We start from the raw sequence: 22561 nt of genomic DNA, 5'->3' as shown, positions 1-22561 counted from the left end.
TATAATATAATTTATAACATAATAAAAAAGATCAATATTTGTTCACTGCACTCGTTCATAATATATTATATTATTTAATATTAAACCAATTTTCCGAAACATGTTATACTTGCGGGATAAAACATATCTAACCTAGGTACTTGAAAAAATATTTTTTTTCGTTACAACTACAAACAAGCACCTATAACAGTATTTAAAGTTGTAAAAATAATACCCAAGTTGTTTTTCGAATTCGTTACTGACTTCGAATATCGAATATCAATAATACATATGATACGCGTCTTAACTGGCCAAATAAAGAAAAATATAGCATTTACAACTAACTGAACCATAATAATTCCCGTGAATTTCTACATTAGCCATCCATCTCAATTTTTGTATTATTTTTGCAAATATTTATTGCGTCATAAATGGGAAATTGCGTAACTGAAAATTAGATTTGTGCAACACACATCATTGTAAAATTAATATATCCTTTTCCCCCCCACTTAGAATCTAATAAAAGTAAGGATATAGTTATTGTTTGTATTTAAAGTTGCAAAGTTGTAAGCATTTAAAGTACAAATTTTAGCAAAAGGCGTAAAAATCACGAAAATTTGCAAACTATTTAATTTAGATATTCATAAAAATTTTTCTTTTTAAACCCAAGATTTTAAAGTGTAATACAAGGTCCCTTATAAGATTATCTACCTTTAAAAAAAAAATGTCTATAAGAAAGTCAAGTTAAATTTTTATGAGCGTTTGATGTTCAAATTTTTACGAAATTAGATATTTACTTAATTTCTCAAGTAGCGATTTTCTTATTTTGTTGTAATTCAAAAACGAATAACTGTTGACACTTGAAATTCATATCATATGTTTATTTTATCTATTTCTATACTTGATACACTGTTCAAAATAATTTAACTATTTTCGAACTGTTTAGAATTTTTTTATTTATTTTCTATAAATGTCAATACAATTTTATTTGTTGGGTCAAAAAGCATAAAAATGTAATACAAAGCTCAGATATATTGTTACAGCAGTAGTTGAAAAATACTAAAAATACATAAGCACTATTTTTTTTTTTATAAGCATTTAAAGTTTGATTTTTGACAACATTTGTCAATTTTAAAATTTAAAAATGATTTTGTAGTTAAAAATATATAAAATATTAAAATTTTCAATATTTATAGCCAAGGAGTGAAAATTTAAAACATGGTTCCACGTAAGTAGGTTATTTTGTAACCAAAAAATATAAAACACAGTTTATTTATAGTTATTTTATGTTTAAATTTGGACGAAATTACATATTATTAAATAGCCAAGAATAAGAATTTTAGTTATTTTGTTGTAATTCTATAATATTAATAATAAGTAATAACAATATAAATATAATATAAAATATCCACACTGACAAACCGTCTCCACTCAGAATCGTTTTTCGTATACAATGATATTATATCATCGAATTCAAATTTAATACTACCCATTATTATATTTAATTAAATATTTTTTTATGAATTTCAATGTAATGATTATCTTTATATTTATTATGTCACAGGAGCTTTTAACCTGTGTGCCACGGCTCCCAAAAGCGTCACGGATTATTGTCAAGGGAGCCGCAGTACAAAATACAAATTTGTTTATCTTATTGCTATCATTATTTGTATGGGAGCTGTTTAAATTTTTTTCAAAATCAGAATGGATTTTCCAAATGGATCTAAAAAGGCGGAAATCCTCTGTATTATAATATATACAACATCAAAGTTTCTCTGTTTGTTCTCAATAGATTTAAAAACTACTGGATCATTTTCATTAAAAATTAAATCAATAGATTTTTTGAGACTCAGAGGGTATTTAAAGTTGTTTTTTTCAACCCCTATAGAGTGAATCACTTATGAATTTAGTTTTTAAATAAAATTAAATATTATTTTCATTATTTAAATAGTTGCTATTGGTCCCCATTATAATTAATAGAAACATATGTGTCTTACCAATTTACCATCAAAATATTAAATATCTAAAATTCAAATTCTTCTAAAATCTTACCTTCCTATAATATTTATAATCGTAATTGATTTTTGAAAAAGTAAAACAAATCGTCGATATTTTAACACTACCCGGAAATTAATTACACAGATTTCAACGTTAAGTTTCCAGTGTTGTAAACTCTCATTGCCAAAATGTGAAAACTTGCAAAACAAATAAAACGATGATAAACTTCACGCAGTTTTCATGTCTTAAAGTTCCGATCGAGCATCACAACATTTTGACAACATTTGTTTATTCGACAGGTAATTTAAAAGTTTTCTTTTGAAAAAAAACTAATCTTAATCTAAAAACTTAATATACTTTGTGGTTTTAACTACAGATATTTAAAAATATTCTTCCATTTTTTTTTATTTTTCATGAAATAATTACTATTTTGGTACTATTTTACATTTTTATCAAGCAGATTCCCCAAAATAAAACTAAAATATTAAGTCTAAATAAACTAGATTACACTAGTATTGAAACATCGATTCTGTTCTGTTAAAATGAGTTTAGCATCTTGATTTATTTCTTCAAATTTAATAAACTTTATTGTTATTTAAGTCTTAAATATTTAAATTAATATATTATTAATAAAGCTAGGTAGAATATTGAATAATTTATTATGGTTCACCCTTTTCATCAAAGTATCCAATGTTCAATATATTCCTGTTGAAAATACCCCAATTAATATATAGTATAGAAATAATCGCTTTTAGTAGTATATATATATATATATCTAAAATGTACAACTAACGCCAAAATATTTTCATTACATTTTACTGTCAATTAAATTGTATCAAGTATTTCACTAGATCCGGTCAATTAAAACAATTACATTGTTTCTGAATCTAAATTAAAACCTACAAATTCAAAAACTCTTATTCGATATTTTTGATACGAACGCACTTTTGAAATTCTTATAACTAAGTAGGTTCGGTTGATACAATGTTTAGTGGTAATAAATAATAATAATAAAAGCCTGACTACCTGAGTTATCTGGTTAGCGGCCCGTGGCAATTTTTGATTGATATGCATTATGCGTTGTCATGTATTTTTGTCAAAAAATATTTTTTCTTATCAATTGTTATCAAATAAACATTTTAAAATTAAAAATTAAAAAATAAACTTTTGAAAATAGCCAAATAGGTAAAACGCTACTTGCAAATGGTGAATATTTACATAGTTTATACAGGCCCAAGGAAATAACATAAACAAAGCAAATAATTGTATTTGGCTTTATGTTGAGTAGGTATGGGTACCTAACCTATTCGTGTACAAATTATAAATGTAAAGTTTGCTGTTATACTCCTAAATCCTAATAATAAAGATAGGTACGCCAACTATACAATTGTTTTCAAAATAAAAAATATATATCAATTGTTTTAATTTAAAAGCATTTATAGCTTTACCCTAAGAATAACTTTTAAACGTATTCTTCTGTTATTTTAAACAAAAATAACTAGTATATTATTAAAAAACTAAAGGATATTTATTATTGCATTTTTATTTCTTACTATTTTGTGTATGTTATTCAAAATATGTTGATCAAAATCATTTGTTTTATAGAATAGCCTAAAAATAATTGTTTGAAAAATAAATAACTGATAAATGAAAATGCATACTTATGATTATTATAATATTATACAATTCATAATATTCTGTTAGGAATGTATGTTAATCTAACTGTTTTGGTATAATTAAAAGTAAGTTTATACTAAATAACTAAGAAGGAATAGTTGTAATAGGGACTATTTTGTATTAGGGATAATTTCATAGGGGATATTTTAAGCGCGGGATATTTTGAGGATACGCCATTTATTTTTACTTTTTCAAACGTGGAAGTGATATATTAAATAAATTATCAGTTCAATGAAATGCGATAAAACATTGAAGAAGTAGGAATACGACTATTGATCAACGCCGTTTTATTAGGTTCGATGTAACTGGCTTCGGATGGTCAGTGTTTGTTTGACACTAGAGCTACGTAGGTCAGTGGAGTCGGGTGCATGAACGTCTAGTGGTCAGTCGTTTAGACTCAAATCCTCTATATCAACATTTCATCATTATAATATGTAGTGTCATCATTTATTTTGAGATACCGGAAAAGTGAATTCACTATTCCAATGTAGCTAAATTGCCTATTCAACTCGCCGTGTTACAATAATTTTGTTATTGAAATACCTAAAACAAAAACTGGGAAATCGCGTCTGCTGTATATTAGTTTTGAGTGTACCTTTTTATTGAGCAGGTTAAGTTGTATTTTATTTTAAATTTAAGACAAACTTTTGACTCCAATGTAATTATATACGGTTTGACGTGATTACACGATATAGTAGATACTTAATTTTTAATAAAATATAATCTTTATTCAATATTATACAATAAGACAATTAATTATATAAGAATACATCAGAACGTTATCGTGGTGGCGTGAGTGATAGGAGTGTCAAGTTTTACTATTTCAAAATATTTTATTTTAAATAATAACGGGAAACTTGCATTACTCTTTAGTAGGTTTGGAATGTACCTCGTCATTAAGTAGGTCACTACTGTGACACAGTGGTCTACAACTTATTGGTCACGACTCAATTTTGGGTCACATGAGCTTTGAAATTAGGTCGTAAATTCGCAATAATATACTTTTAAATTTAATAAAAACTTATGGTAAAAATATATTTTATTAAATTGTACGAAGCAAATAGAATGAACGTAATAATACTAAATTAATTTACTGCAATAGATATGTTAAATTTAAATTTAAATTCAATGATAAATCATGCCATAAGAAAAGTGATTCTGAACGAATAATAGGTAACGGTTGAATCAGCATATATTTCCAAGGATAGTTAATGTTATAATATATTTATATTAGGTACTAATTGCATTTTTTTTAATTCAGTTGGTTGAACTAATTTTTTCCAAAAATACTTCATATACGATATATCTAACATTAAATGTCAAGAGTATAGATCAGCATTCACTTAAATTTTAATTAAATGCTGATCTATACTCCGTAAAACTCCTATAAACCAGGGATCCACAGTAAAACCACATTCTCCACGGAACGAGTGTCAGCTGAACGTCCCAGTATTAGCTCAGAATCCCTATGTCACTGTGTGCGAAATGGTCAGTTGGTTAGTTGGTCGTCCGTCAGTCTCACTTAAGTCAGGTACGATTAGCTACCATATCCACACATATGTCATACCAATAACGAATTATAATTGAGAGATCGACCACACATCGGTGCAAGCAAGTGCTCGCGGGGGCTTTCTCACACTGTTTCAGCGATGGGGTGAGACCGTCAATCAGACATTTGATTTTTCTTGGTTTTCAAACAGTCGGAATGACTGGAACCAGTCGCCCTTTGTGCGAAATAGTACGTGGGAAACGGCCAACGGATTTTTCGTGGTCCAATGACGACGCACGACTGTTTATCTGTCAGATTCACCCATGGGAAATAATGATGATGGAGGCCGTGAACCTCCGCATCTCTCAACTAACTCTTAGAGCTAATGTGAAGTTCACCTAGATCGTAGTCGTAAGGCCTGGGATAACTAGTGACTCACTGTAAAATAATATGCAGAACTTTGTGGTAAAATAATCTCAGGATCACTCTAATCATTTTAAAAATTAATTGTGTACAGAAAATAAAAATATATGTTATGGTGAAACTTTTTAAATTTCTTCGATTAATATTATTATATTTGAAAATCATCAAAATAACTAAAATCGATTGAGGAATAATCGTTATAGGTATTAAATAATAACAGATTTTGTTAGTATTTGAACAAGGCACAAACATTTATAAAATAAACCTAGCCTGTCTAACCTAACTGCTATAATAACAACTCATGAGGAACCTTGCATTAAGTTTTCAAGACTTTTGATATTTTAGTAACAAAAATTTAAAATGTTCAAACATTTATAAGTTGAAATAACATTTTCTGAAAATTATATTACATTAATATCCATATTACAAAAAATAATTAACATTTCTTCTCACCGGTTTTCAAAGAAAACAAAAATTATAACAACGAATTGGCTTTGTTTTGTGTATTATTCCAAGCTATTAGCCATTATAAATTGATTATACTTATTAGTTATTAGTTATTACTTTATATTTACTAACCCCGACACAAAGACAAGTATCAGAAATTGCAAGTGTGCAGTATGGTTTTAAAAAGTGCATTATAGTTACATAAGAATACAATGTTGGAGTCCATCCACGTGCATTAAAATTACAATGAAGTTGTTTTACTGGAAACAAGTACTAGGAAGAAGAATTATAAAGAATTAAATATTAATTAATTTTGAACTCAAATATGCTACATAAAATCAAGGTAGATATTAGCTTAGCTGTTTTTTATTTCAAGCGTATAATATATTATATATGCAAAATAAAAATAAAGTAACTACAATACTACATTGTAATGGAAAAAAAACTTTATTTCTTTAAAAATGTAGACATTTTTTTCTATTTTTAATGATTTGGAAGTGGTACAAAGAAGTATTATGGATACCTCATACGTATATTATATAGGTATCATCTCAAAAAATGTTCAAAAAATATGTAGTACAATTTCTTTTTTGAAAAAAAATCTATAGGTACAAGGCGGCCGAAATTTCACTTATAACAATATAACGCAATCATAATTTTCTAGTCTGCGGAAACATCTCGACTTGACAACGTGACTGAAATTATAATTTCTAAGACGTATCACAATCCATGTGTACTTACGATCGGTGGTTGGCATAGAATAGACTGATTTCTTACAGTATTTTATCATAAAGTATTGAACTTTGTTTTAAAAGTAATTGTAAAATCTAGTATAGTCGATGCTATTTGGTCATTATATTGTTCTTTTGATATTGGGCCTTAGCCTCTTTTGTAATAAATGTAAGTAAATTAAACAAAATAATTTGCACATTTTCGGGATTTTGACGTGACCTTCAAACATGTTTCTTACAAATATTTAATATTTTTAAATTGCTATAAGATTAACTTATGAGAAATATCTATTATTATTAAAAACTTTTTAATTTTGAATAAAAAAAATTATCAACATAAATCTTAAATTAAAATTAAAAACTAAATCTATAAAAATGCAATCATACCATAGGTCTATAATTTAATCAACCCCCCCTCCAAAAAAAAAAATTTAATAAAGTACCAACTAGATCCAATTTTTTACCACTAACCACCCTCTAAGTAGTGGAAGGTTAAAGAATTTGTTCTACTATAAACTGTGTCATTACTCATTAGACTCAATAGAAAAATAATCGCACATTCACAACACTCAAAATCTAAAAATAATTGCGTTAAAATATTCCGTTATCATCGCACTTAAAAATTTAAATTTAATATCCTTTAATTTTGTGATTATTATAGTCAAAATGTAGTAAGTGATAGTTATACTACTCAATATTTATCTATCGAAACGCTGCATTGTATTAAGATTCATGACGTGTATAATTCATTGAGTTTAATTTTCAATAATTGATTGTTCACAAAAACATGTAGATAAAAAAATATATCAATATGTAGTTAGTTTATCTTCAAATCAACGTTCTGGCCTAATTCAAGTCAGTATAATATTCTTTATTTTTTTTGTTTTCAAAATCAAATGTTTTTTTATTTTTCTTACAATTTATTAAAATAACAATCCCTCTAACGATTAGGTAACACTTATTATTGTTAAATAACTAATAATAAATTACTAAAAAAATAATTGAATACTTAACTTTTATGATATAAATAATCAAATTAACATCGTAAGAAAATACATCAAACTTATTAAGTTGTTTATTTATAACATTTTTTAATTTAATTTATTTACCAAAATTATTCCACATTTTATATTTTATTTCACTCGTTCACATTCAATACTAGCTAAAATGTTATTTAAATTTAAGAACTATTATTATTGTTAACGCAAGTTTTAATACATTTTATAGTCAATATTATTGTTATCAAACGTTTTTATAATTTTTAATAAGGAGTGGTTTGTTATTATAATGTAATTATTACCATTCTCATGGAACGTTTTACATTAACACTACACCAAACAAGAATAAAGAAGAACTCAAATATCGTAAATAATTATTATTTTCTAAATGAAAAATAAATTAAAAAAATTGTTTAATTAAAATGTCAACGCGTTTTATCAAAATTGCCCGAATAATTAAAAACTAAAAATTAGTATAATATGAAGTCATATGTTTATAGTATATATTATATGTAATTTTCAATATGTTTCATATATTCTTCCAATGCTTCTAAAATTATTTTAAATTTAATTATTGGAAATCTATATCCTACATGCCTATTATAATTTAATATACATTAACTCAAATTTCTAAAAAATGGAAAGTATTGAATATTGATAAAATATTTTATATGTATATTTAATAAAACTAAAAAATAATAAATAAAACTATTATTAATAAAGTGTCTAGTGAAGTAGGTATGATTGTATAATTGAACTGTTCTTCGCAGTATATGTGTTCATTGGTGTGTAATACATATATTACCTAAACGAAAATACTATTTAAGTATATAACAGCTTTTACAAAGTTTTAAATATATAGTTAAAACACTAAACCAGATAAATTTTTTTTAGGTATAATTGATGGTAAAATATTATGAATTTGTTAAAAATCTAAAAAAAATCGTTATTACACTTGAGAGGGTAATCTTCTAGACATCGACCACCTATAAAAACATTTGATCACCATCCACAAACAAAAATGATTGCTTGAGTTTAAATTTATATCAAGACATCAAGTAGATTAAAATAATACCTGACACTATCGGACCTTGTGTTCGGTGACCAATCCTTTGAATAAGTAAATCTTCGGCTACCACCGGTTCTCAGATTCCTTGCGTCATTCCATCGGATGAAATGATGTTTGAACGTGTTCTTAACTTCAGAATTGACAAAGCAGTAAAATATTGCCACCATAAAGCCCTGTACAAATAAAAATGAATCACAAAAATGTAAATTTAAACTGGCATTAAAACATAGTAAAACACTGCATTGCATAGCATGTATCAAGGATAAAAAGAAAATACATTTGTTTTTTCTTTTGTTAATATTAATTAAAAAATATTCTCTGTGAATATTCATTATTTTATAATTTTAAATAATCAAGATTCAACTTAAGCACTATTTATTAAATATTATATAACGTGCATTATACATTATTTTATACTATGCTCTAACTCAGATTATATTATATTAAGTGAATCGTGTGAATATCAGTCAGGTGTAATCCCAGACACCTGAGATACCTGACTGATTTTTTCTAAAAAATAATAATAATATCTTTATCAACATTTCTAAGCTTACCTGCATAGACAAAAGTGTAGCTCTACCATAAGAATAATAGTTAGCGTAAGTACCGGATTCCGTAGGCCCGACCATGGTTAGTATGTAGGTAACGCCTAACAATGGTATGAGAACTAACAAAGCTTTACTGGCTTTTCGGTATTGTTGGGTTTCAGCCGAATTCGCTGACCTTAGCTTTGTTATTAGTACCTACAAATGTAATATAATGTTAACTAAAAAAAAATGTAAGTTCAAGTAAATTGTTAGAAACACATTTTCTTTAAAATATAATACTTTATTTACCGCCAAAATCTGGCATACCGACGTAACTATACACCTGGTTGTGTTAGCAACTGAGTATTTTATTATAATAATGTCTACAAAAATACACTTATTTAAATCATTATAAAAATATGATACTCAGTAAAAATAATACTACAATAATATTCAATATGTTATTCCAAAAAATAAATTAGTAAATCTTATTACCATCATCATAACCAAAATTACGAGAATATTTATTGATTAATACATATAATAGCTGACTAATACATATAAGCATATAGATATAACAGTAAAAAAGTGATCAAGTGGGTACCACTCTGCTAAACATTAGACATCACGTGAGTCACTGTAATGGACGAGTTAAATATGAATTATCCATAGGACAATGATATATAAAATAATTGTAATATACGAAAAATGATTTTAAACAAAGACAGTCTGGTAACCTATATTACTAAGTATAATTAATGATATCATTGCTATTAAAGTAATTTATTACCGAAAACATTGCCTTTAAATATGTCGTTGTGTGTATAAAATACAATAATATACTTTAAAAGATTCAAGTACTCACAAATAATATTTTTTAAATAACAAAAAATTAACTAAAATTGTTATTCTTCGTTTAAATATCTATTTTCATCCAAACTTGAACTTAGTTTTTCCCTAAAATTTAGGCTTTTAAAAATTACTTGGATTTTTTTGATTTTCACCCTCTCTCATGCCAAACTATCAACTTGGTTCACTATCCTACTAGAAAAGATGCTCAGAATCTAAAATGAGAGTTAATATTCACGTAGGTATAGTTTATTTATATACACTAAGTCACTAAAAGATTATATTTAAGTACAGAATTATCTGAAATTATTTATTTTATGATACCTTATAAAAACAGTAATAACATAAAATACGGAACAATTGGTATAAATAGTTGACTTAAACTATACATATTGTTTTAAGCTGAGTTAACTTTAACTTTATAAGTATTTTACATAGCAATTTCTAAAGCCATAAGTACTGTCCCTACTTAATATGCTGAGTCCTGAGTGATTATTTGATTTCATGAATTTAAAACATATTCAACTTATATTTGTATATTTGTATTATATAAATGTTTGCAAAATACTATTACTTTTAAGATATTTCTTATTATATTTATTCCCCGTAAATTAAAAAATAAACGTAGACTGCTTTATCATTTAAAGGCTCAGTAAACTGTACAGTAAAAATAAAAACCATTGATTTACATTTTCATTTATACCTAACTTTTCTATAATATGTTAATATGTTGTAGCCCGTAAGTAGGTATTTAAATTTTAATTTTAATTATAAATTATAATAATTCTACAATTATTGTTGAAATATCACATAAACAAGAAATGGTCAAACTATATTATACAAGCTTATGACACTATCTACCTAGAACTACTTGCATTTATAATTTATTGGTATCACCACAAATTAAGATAATATCTTAGTTCGTAAGTATTACACTATTGCCTACCTACAAATCTACGAAATGGTTCATGGTATTATTATTAGATAAGGTATAATATGACAACCATACTTTCTTTTGCAAAAGCTTATTTATATTATGTGACAAAGGTGTGTTATAATTTAAGAATGTGTCTAGTGTCACTAGAGAAAAATACTCAGGTGACCATAAGTTTTATATAAATTCTATTAACTATTAAAGATTACCAAAAGAGTTAGTCTGAGAACCAGTCTAAGAACGTTAAATTATGACCGATGTCATAGTTTCTGGCGTTAATATTTTTGAATATAATACAGTAGGTACTAGGTTTTTTTTCAGGTACGTTACATTCACTTTTTAGTTATTTGTCATATAGGTACGTTACTTCCCAATTACCTGGCAACATACTACAGGTTTCACAGAATACACTCACGCACACACAAATTTAAGCGAAAAATTTTGTGATCGCACACACATATATTGTGTTGCTTGGAATAAGGTAAATGTTAAGTAATTCAACTGCGTAAAATCATACTTTTTTACAAATTATTGCGTCAGTTTATTTGCTTCGTTGATTGTAAAAATATTCTTATGCCCATACGATAGTTTAAATTGTACACAGTATTATTTAGTAAACTATTTTTAATAGTCCAATACATTGCGCTTATATTATATCATAAAGTATAATACATCTATACCAGAAAAATGCACCAATAATCTGAAATTATTTATTTACTTCTTAGTATAAGATTTAGTAAAACTAAAATCGTCAAATAAAAACAAAATATATTTAATAATTAATTTACTTATTTATATTTTGGAATTTAAAATTTAAATACGTGAAGTGGTTCACCTTAATTTCAAAGATTATCCCATGCCTCTTCGCACCTCTTAACTTAACTTTGATTTTAAGAAATTGAGTCTTGTTTATATTTTTATCGTATATATATCACACAAATATTTTTTTATACTTTAAAAATGAAAACAAATGTCAACTTACCCACATTATTTTTGATAGAAAAACTAAGTTTACTATCAACACTATTATCGCCGGCCCTTGGTAGATCCAATCATGCACAGGATGTGGTGTCATCCAACTACAAGAATCGCTTCTTTCCTGTAACAGAAACATAAATATGTGCTGTATGTTTTTTGCTGATGCTATTTAACTTTTCGACTAGATAACAACAAATAATTTAATTTAAGAATGGATTAGTATAAAAAATATAAGCCATAATAAACATTAAATAGAGCATATTGATAAAATTTTTTAAAAAATGTTCAAAATGTTAAATTATTGTAAAAAAAAAAAAATATTAATAAGCAGAGTTATTACATTTTTATATTGAAATAGGTTTATAAATTCTAAACAGCATAAGCACGACATTCAGTTAGCCTGCATTTTATCATCACCATAATCGTACTGCTTGTTGTATTAATTATTATTGGAGTTTTGCAAAAGTGTATTAATCTTGATGTGGTTTATTCAAGACATAATACAACTAATATTTATACAATTTTTTTATTATAAAAATTCAAAATAGTGTGTATACTTTATAGTGTATATAATAAATTACTTATTATAATTAGGTAGGTACAGTGTACATGCATACTGCTTATTGACATAAAAAATGAAATACTTAAGTAGCTGTTAAAAAAAATTAAATAACCATAATTTGTAATTTGTATATTGACTGCTGCACATTACACTCAAATGATTTGTACAAAATAGGCAACAAAAGTAAAGTATAACACTAACAATCAATTGGGTGCTACACACAACAGCTGATATGCAGTCCAAAACTGATTGAACTAGATATCTGATAAGATGTTTGAAGAAGTTGGCTCAATAGCTCATGCTTAAGTTTGTATTGGATCACAAGAAAACCATTTAATGTTTGATACGTATCGAAACGAGAAATGTAATACTTTTAGCATTTCTAGCAACTCTGCAACTATATAATACGAAACAGCAAGCATTCCAATACACCCCCTTAAATTCCATTTTATCTACGTGAAATAGAACATTTCTGCCATCTTGACATTAAGGGATTTTGATAAACTTTTGAACATCAAGATATTTTTATTTCATTGAAAAATAAAAATTAAATATTTGAGATACATAAAAACTTATGTAAAATTAATTTTAAATGTTTATTTGTTACACATTTATACATTGCAATTTGCGATTTCTCACTCATTTTTGCATTATTTTTAAAATACTACATTCTACAAGTTTATAATAATTTATATAACCTAGAAGTATATATAAAGGTACAGCAAATGAGATTATTTTCATAAGATCATATAATATATGAACACAACTAATATTATTTTCTTACATTATGCTAAACTTAAATTATGTAATTTGAAAAAATTAGAAAATTTGATAAATATGAATAGACATGGAATTATTATTATTAAAGCCTGTTTGCATTAAATATTATTACCTATCTTATTTTGGACCTTATATATCTCAAATATATGTAGGTGTAATTCATATAAAATAATTTAGCAGCCCGTTAGTTACTAACGTGTTCTGAGGTCAAGCATCGGCCGGCGTCTCTAGTTCCCGGATGGGTAACCACCAGGGTTAGGTTAGGTTAGACGAATACGCGTGATTCTCAACTAACCGCAATCCCCCTACAAATATTATATCTAATACAGATATTACATCTAAGCATTCTGAACTAGCATTCTTCCGGTCATGCAAATTCTGAACCACGGTGTACAAATTCATACAAATAGCGTTCTAAAGGATAGAAATTAAAATATACTATTTTGAAAATGGTGGGCTGGTGTGACATATGTTTCGTGACAATGTGGCATGGGTACTGGGTAAGCTGCAGTATGTACAGTTTGTACTTTGTATATCTTGAGAAGAGCTTATATGAAAAATGTTTACTCGTTGCGTAAATCCTCGGCTTGCTCCACTTATTCTGAGCTTTATTTCGTTATATGAGTTGTTTTTATAGTTAATGATAATGCCTATAAGTATTTTAAATTCTCAACCTATTCAAAGGATAACTAACCAATTAATTTTCATTTATTTTAAAACCCATAGTTTGACATTCCTGGATAAGTTTTCTAGCACTTCTTTCTATTTCGATTTTAAATTATCCAAATATCACAATGTCATCAGCATAATATTATTATGTTAATAGAATTATATTCCTACTACATAAATTTCCTGAATTTCCTGCATATCTCACATAACTTCTCAAGACATAGTTTTTATGATTTTTCCAAGATTTCGTGTCTATAATATTACCTCTGGGCTAATATTATCTTATCCGGGTTTTTTTTCTTCCAAACTTAGTTCTGATAATTCTTTCACCACAGTTCTTAAAATTAATAAGAGTTTCCATCTGTACTACTAATGTTATCATGATCTGAATGATTATTTTCTCGAAAAAAGTTAAAATTTGTCTAAATCAATATGGAGTCTATTAAAAGGTAACAATCATTATCTGTCATAATGCAGGTACCGAGATGCATAACTTATAACAATCTTTTATTGATTTTTAGTGCTTCTTATAGATCTCAATGTTCTCCAGAATTATTTTTTCTAATGTTCTCTTTTACTGTCTAATTGTTTTATTTGTCATGCGCTTCGTTGAAGGTACTTTTCTTTAATTAGATGTTGTATCATGTTTTCTTATCACTTCTTGGCATTCATTATTAAATAAGTGGTTCTTCTTTTTTATTTTATTTATTTCGAGGGTTTCTTCTGCCTTATTTATTGATTATTTTATACTGTATACCTACATATAATTATTATATATACCTATATTAATAAAATAATATTACACATACATTATTAACTATAGGTAGTTAAAATAAATGTAAATGTATTGACACAATATAAAGATCTGTTTATCACAAATAAATTCGATATATTGTATACACTGGATGTTTATTTAAAAACTTCTTGATAAAAATATTTAATTTTTAATTTTATAATAATATGACTTGTAATACAAAAAAGTGATTCCCATTAATTTGATTTCCACATAATGTTACGAATAATAAATAACCTACTAAAACATTTTTTTATTTAGTTAATCTCTTTAACACATTTTTAAATTATTTAAATTCCACGAGACCCCCTTTTAAGCCACTCAAATACTTAGTATTGACTGATTATTTAAATACAGCAGCTAGGTACCTATCGAAGAAAATGCACTGCGAATTTAATCAGTCCGAAATGACCAAACATGTATTACAAGAGGGTAAATACCATGTAAGTACCTAAAACAACAGTCAATGATTCGTTATTATGTTTCCACTCTTTGATTAATTCGTACACTAAACAAAAACTGAAAAATTAGATTTTCCTAGTTTATATCAAGCCTGTCAAACCATTTTTATCAGTATGGGGCACGCGTGCATTTGTGCAGCCATCAGCGAACACAGTTCTTTGCTTTTTTGACAGATATAAATATGTGCTCAACTTTCCGAATGCCAATTCATCCTAATCAAAATCTATCCAAAATAATCGACGGTTAAAAAAAAATCTTTAGGTCAATTGAAACAAAATAAAAATGAGATGGAAGTTATAATTGAATTGATACGAACACCTAATAAAAAAAATATCAAATGTATTTGATTATCTAATTATTCTAATTTAATGCTCCTGAAGGCGACAAAAAAACCAGTTGAAAAGAGGAGGTGATATCACTCTGCTGTATAGTAGGTTCAAGTTTACCTCGTGATTGAGTAAGTCACTGTAACGAATGCGTTAAATTTGAATTCATTGAATACCTACGAAAAACAATTTTGAGCGTAGATGGTGTGTTAGCCTCTATGTTGAAAGATATTTCATAAATTATTTATAAAACTATAAGTAATTTACTTTAGATTCTAAGTGGAGTAGGTAATTAATATATTGGTTTTACAGTGATGCGTGTGTTGTCACCTTTTAAAGCAGTAATAATTATACCATCTTGAACTTTTAAGGTGGTTTCTAGTAGAAAATTGGATATAGTTGTTATTTGGGTAATCTCTACGACTCTACTATTCTTTAGTACTTTTAAAAATGATTTATTGGGAAAAATCATTGTTTATTTTGCAAAACCAGTTTTTGACAAAATGCATTGTTAAGTTATATACTTGAACAAAATACTTTAAAAGTAGTAATTAAAGTAGGTACCTGATAAAAGTATAGATGTGGCAATATGTAAGTATCCCTTAGAAAATTATTTATAGGCAGCTGTGAAAACAATTTTGATAAATTTTTTTGCTTATTACTTATTAATTTGTTTAGGTGGTCTACCTTAATCATTCGAAATTCTATGAAATAATATCTAAATTAAATTATCTTGTTACATTTTAAATCTACAGTGTATTAAATAAATTGCAATTATATTTATTATAGTATACCATTTCTTGTTATGACTCATTCGTGTATCATCAACTAGGTTAAATATTATTTTGGAACAGTATTCTATAAGATCTAGTTTCTTAAAAAACATTCTGTTGTTTTTAAATTTGAATTAAAACTAATATAAAAAAAGGTGGATAAGTGGATGTCGCTCTGCTGTACGGTAGGTTACAAGTGGGTCACTGTAATGGATGGTGTTAAATTTGAATTCAATGATATAATATCATTGTATAAGAAAAACGATTCTGAGCGAAAACGGTCAGTCAGCCTATGATTTTACCAAGTATATTTGATGATATTATTGTGAATAAAGTAATTTATATATAACCTATTTACGTGGAGCCTTGTTTTAAATTTTCAATCCTTAGCCATAAAAGTTAAAAATTTATAAATTTTTAACTACAAAATAATTATTAAATTATAAATTTGATAAATGTTGTCAAAATTTGAACTTTAAATGATTATAAATAAAAATTGAGCCTATGTATTTTTAATAATTTTTAACTGCTATTAAAACGATATATCAGCAGCCTTATATTAAATTTTCACGCTTTTTTACCCAACAAATAAAATATTATTGATATTTATAGAAAAAAAACTAAAAAAATTGAAAACTGACAATGTCCGTAAACAGCTCAAAAAGAGTCAAAATATTTTCAAAATTTTATCGTGTATAGAAAATGCTAATATAAACATTCAGTGAAATTTTCAAGTATCTACAGTCATTCGTTTTTTAATTACAATAAAATAAGAAAATTGTTACATGAGAAATCGAGTAAATATCAAATGTTGTAAAAATATAAATTTCCGACGCTCATAAAAATTTAATTTAAGTTTCTTGTAGACATTTTTTTTTTGATAAAGGTAGACAAACTTATGAGTAATCTTATATTACATTTTCAAATCTTAGATTTAAAAAGAAAAATTTTTATGAATTATCAACTCAAAATAATTTGCTAATTTTCGTGATTTTTCCGTATTTTGTCAAAATTTGAACTTTAAATGCTTATAAATAAAAACTGTGACTAAGGATTTTTAATTTTTTTCATCTGCCTTTGAAACAATAACCTAGGAGCCTTCTATTAAATTTTCAAACTTTTTTACTCAACAGATAAAATTTTATTGATATTTATAGAAAAAAAAACTAAAAAAAATTGAAAACTGACAATGGCCGTAAACAGCTCAAAAAGAGTCAAAATATTTTGTAAATTTTATGGTGTATAGAAAATGCTAATATAAACATTCAGTTAAAATTTCATGTCCCTACGGTCATTTTTTTTAGAGTTACACCAAAAACCAAAATCGATTTTCTCGAAAACAGATTTTGCGTAAAATTTCCGTTTTTCCTTAATTTTTCTTTTGTTTTTCACGTCGATTGTGAAAACTACTGAGAAATTTTTACTTTTGACCCCCCAAAGTACCAACTAGATTCACTTTCCTATCAGAAAAGTTACTATTGAAGAAAATCCAAGCACTTTTACTGTCCTAAAAGGTGATGACAGACACAAAAATAAAAAAAAAAATAAAAAAAAAAAACACACATCATTGTAGAATCAATACATTCATCGCTTCGCTCAGAATCTAAAATATAATATGCTACGTACTTAAAAAATTATACTTCAAATAATTATAAGTGGTGTAGGTACATTGTGCAACTTAAATTAAATGTATCGTTAACGATGTTTTTCCATCACAATGATTTAAAAGTTACTTAAGATAAAAATAATAAGATTATCAATAAACTTTTCAAAACTTAACTGTTAAACTTCGAGAGAACAAAAATATATTAATTAATTTTTCGTTCTTATAATATTTATTATTAAATATTATTTAAACATTTAGCTTACCTCTACTTCAATTGGTGTGATGATCTTAGAAACACCCCAAACAATCATAATTACAAGCGGGAAACCTGTAACATAATAATTATGATTGGTCACAGACCACAGTATTATATTAATATTTAAACGGTTGTAATGACATTTTTAAAGTATTAAATTTTAAATTTAAATTTATAAATTGTAATTTTTCATACATAAATGTATATCATCTAGCTAGTTTGAAATGTAGAGAACATATCTTTCAAGTCCGTTACATATCAATTTTACGCTTAGCAAATAGCAGATCACGTTTAGCTTCGTTAGTTTAAAAATTAGAGTGAATCGTCATTCGACCTATTATAAAAATTGATGGTAAGAACACTATCTGTGTTACGATGGTTCAATTTTTTAGCAAGTTTTACTTATATAATATGGTGTAAATTAAAAATGGTCATAACTCACTTAAAACTAAATTATAGTAAAAACCCACTTACAAACACAGGTCATGTTCTTACCATCAAGTTGTATTAATTAGGTCAATTCACTCTAATTTTTAAACTAACAAAGCTAAACGTGATCTTCTGAGCGTACATTTTAAATTGTACGCACTTATAAGACTGAGACAACAAATGCCAATGTTATGTCTTTTTAAGAGTAAGACAGAAGTAACATTCCACCAATATTAGGAGGGAAATTGATATTTCTATATAATATTATAAAATAATTTAATAATAAATAACAATGTTGTACATCTTACATGAAAACTAAATAAACATTTTTGCTAATGATTCAATATAAAATAATTTACCTAGGTATATTATAGTACATATAATACAATTGTAGTATCCTTTAAAATAAATTCCTAATTGATATTTGTCTATCATTCGTATTTCAAAAAAACATTTAAATTATCAAACTTTATGTGTCAAGCATTGCATAAAAATAAAATAATAATACGTTTCAAAATACCTATGTAGAATATCAATACCTATATGGCTTTATTATATAATAAATCTGTTTATTAAAAATATAGCTATGTAACAATAATTTAAACGTTTTACATAATTTCAATTTTAAAAAAATAAAATAAAAAACATAACATAACCTAATTACACAAACACCTAAAATCTTGTCGAGTTCAATCTAAATTGTAAATTTAAACTTCTATATTTTGGCCTATATTGTTTATTCAAAATAATTTAACACATTTACATTAAACTAAATAAAAACTTTTTCAGAAGAGACGTGTATAAAAATATACATTGCACAGTAAAAAATATAGGTTATTCTTTTATTGAGAGTTTAAAATATAAACTGTGTATAAGAATTAAACATAATCAAAAACTTTAGTTTATTATACGCGTTCAAATATTTGTTTAAGGATGTGGTTCCCAAACTTTTTTCCGTTGCGTCATATTATTATTAGTTATTATAAGACATAAGTCACAGAATACTTTGGATAAACTTGTCTGCTTGCCAAAAATAAGTACTTGGACCGGTAGACACATAAAAACGCGGTCAAAATCAGTTTTATAGGTTTATCAGATATACCTAATAGAATATACAGTAAAAATAAATTTTATTGTATCTAGTAATATTATATTATTTTCTTACATTAACAAACAATATTTTATTTTTAAAAAAAAAACTAAGAAATATTTATAATTGCCTGTTGAGGAGTATGATAGGGTGCCCAATCCTTTTTTAGTTACACCAGATATACTATATCTTATCTAGAATTATTAATTGAACATGAACAACTTAAATAAATTCAGTTATTATCCCGGTCATTAACTCCATTTTCGGAGTTTAATTCATACCGAGTATCCGATAATTATAGAAAAAAGCTATAAATACATTATAACCATTTTCTAAAATCGACCTATCTGCGAGCTTGCTTTTTTCACACTAACCCATATTAAAAAAAAAGAAACTTTAACAACTTTTATCAGGTAAACAACTAACAAAAAATTTGAACCTATCAATGTTTATACTTTTATAGTCGATCCCTCTTCGAATTGAACTATTATGCAAACAACATCAAGGTAGCACACGTTTCACACTAAAATTGTATAAATTTAGAGTCAAGACTTAAGATAAACTTTTAAACTTTAAAGTATACTGGCTATATTAACATACGAGATTATACTTCATAAACGTTCTTTCTATAGTAATGTACTATACAATTTTAATGTTCTATTGTGATCGACGTCTCTAGTCACAACGCCTTAATTCTGCACATCATATTATATAATTTGGTAACCAACAATTATAGTAATCATCCCCGTCTTCGATTATCTGTCAATGGTTTGAAATGTAATTTGATTTTGAAAAATTGAAAATAAAACATAGCTACTTAATTACATAGGATCTGAAAATTTAAATTTGATAGTTAGGTGTCAGAAATTCTGAATATTGAAAAATTTTAATGGCATTTAAAATTAATTGAAGTTTTATTTTAGATAAAATAACAATCTATTTCAAAATTATTATTTTTTAAATCAGTTTTTTATGCGTTACCCAAAAGATCACACTTTAACTAAATTTTTATTAAAAAGAGCATACATAACAATACTAGCAATATGGATACAAACATTTTTTTTTTCGTACATACAATATATCCCTTTACAATGATAATAGTCCAAAAGATTAGACTGATATAAATAAATTTTGAAAATTGTAAATTGAAAATAATTTGGTATAAATATTATAACATGATTTTGTTTATAATAACTTAAAAATTAACTAAATGAAAAATACGAAATACTGCCGAAAACAAAAAAGAGTCGTCTGGGTCAGAGGTTCACTGTGAGCGGTAAAAACGCAACGGACATACCTAGTTATCTATCAAGTTTAGACTTATCAGTTATTTTAATTATTTAATTATCTATCCAACTATACCATAACACAATATCATAAAAATATAAATTATGCTAATTATAATTTTTAAAGTAAAAAATTTTGTAACTAAACTAAGAAAAAGTGATAACTCAGTTATTCTGATTATTCTAAATCCGTAAATAAGTAAGTAAATAATTTAATAATATAGTCTTCACTCTTCAGAACTTGTTTTTATGAATTGATTAGATTTTTAGTTGAAAATAATATTTACAATAATACAAATTATCTTATAATTTATAAATAACTAATGAGTAATAATAGTATTTTTTGTTTTGTCATGAAATATTTATACATTTATATTGTCTTTGAAATATTACACCCATTGAATATTTAAAAATTATAAGCTCTGGCGTTTATTTAAATTTTTTCAAGAGTAATTTATTAATGTCTAAAATATTTACCTGAAAGTGACAAAGGAGTATTAATACAATAATACACTGTAAAGCAATATGAATAATTAACAAAAATTACGATAATTTGATGTGACCAGAATATCCTACTGCTAGTAAATAATGCATATTACTTTAATATCATCAATACTAACTCAATATAATAATATTATAATATTTACATTTTAAAGTCTCTAAAGTTATTTTTTGTTTTTAAGTACAAAATAAAAAGGTGGGTAAGTGGATGTCGCTCTGCTGTACAGTATGTTACTAGTGGGTCACTGTAACGTATGGTGTTAAATTTGAATTCAATGATATAATATAATTGTACAAGAAAAACGATTCTGAGCGAAAACGGTCAGTCAGCTTATGATATTACTAAGTATATTTGATGATATTATTGTGAATAAACTAATTTATATATAACCTATTTACGTGGTACCTTGTTTTAAATTTTAAATCCTTAGCTTGCTATAAAAGTTGAACATTTTATAAATTTTTAACTACAAAATAATTATTAAATTATAAATTTGATATATTTTGTCAAAATTCGAACTTTAAATGCTTATAAAAAAAAATCGTACCTATGTATTTTTAATATTTTTCAACTGCTATTCTAATAATATATAAGGAGCCTTGCATTCAATTTTCACGCTTTTATACCCAACAAATAAAATTTTATTGATATTTATAGAAAAAAAAACTAAAAAAATTGAAAACTGACAATGTCCGTTAACAGCTCAAAAAGAGTCAAAATATTTTCAAAATTTTATCGTGTATAGAAAATGCTAATATAAACATTCAGTGAAATTTTCAAGTATCTACAGTCATTCGTCTTTTAATTACAATAAAATAAGAAAATTGTTACATGAGAAATCGAGTAAATATCAAATGTTGTAAAAATATAAATTTCAGACACTCATAAAAATGTAATTTTAGTTTCTTGTAGACATTTTTTTTTTTTG

General features: G+C 25.8%; 1 protein-coding gene across 4 annotated transcripts in view; it reads right to left on the bottom strand.

Moving 5' to 3' along the window:
- The window catches only part of LOC132941882 (diuretic hormone receptor-like), a 92446-nt gene that overhangs the window by 39920 nt on the left and 29965 nt on the right, over positions 1-22561 (bottom strand). For 2 of the 4 annotated variants that reach the window (XM_061010101.1, XM_061010103.1), the window contains exons 8-11: positions 18334-18398; positions 12104-12220; positions 9366-9554; positions 8818-8984 (exon numbers count right to left, since the gene is read on the bottom strand). In XM_061010101.1, the coding sequence (XP_060866084.1) occupies positions 8818-8984; positions 9366-9554; positions 12104-12220; positions 18334-18398 (538 nt within the window). The remainder of the gene's footprint in view (positions 1-8817; positions 8985-9365; positions 9555-12103; positions 12221-18333; positions 18399-22561) is intronic. The other 2 variants (XM_061010102.1, XM_061010104.1) reach the window with 1 other exon arrangement.

The sequence above is a fragment of the Metopolophium dirhodum genome, chromosome 3 (assembly GCF_019925205.1).
Source record: "Metopolophium dirhodum isolate CAU chromosome 3, ASM1992520v1, whole genome shotgun sequence".
Lineage (NCBI taxonomy): Eukaryota > Metazoa > Arthropoda > Insecta > Hemiptera > Aphididae > Metopolophium > Metopolophium dirhodum.
This window is presented reverse-complemented; position numbering and strand designations above follow the sequence as displayed.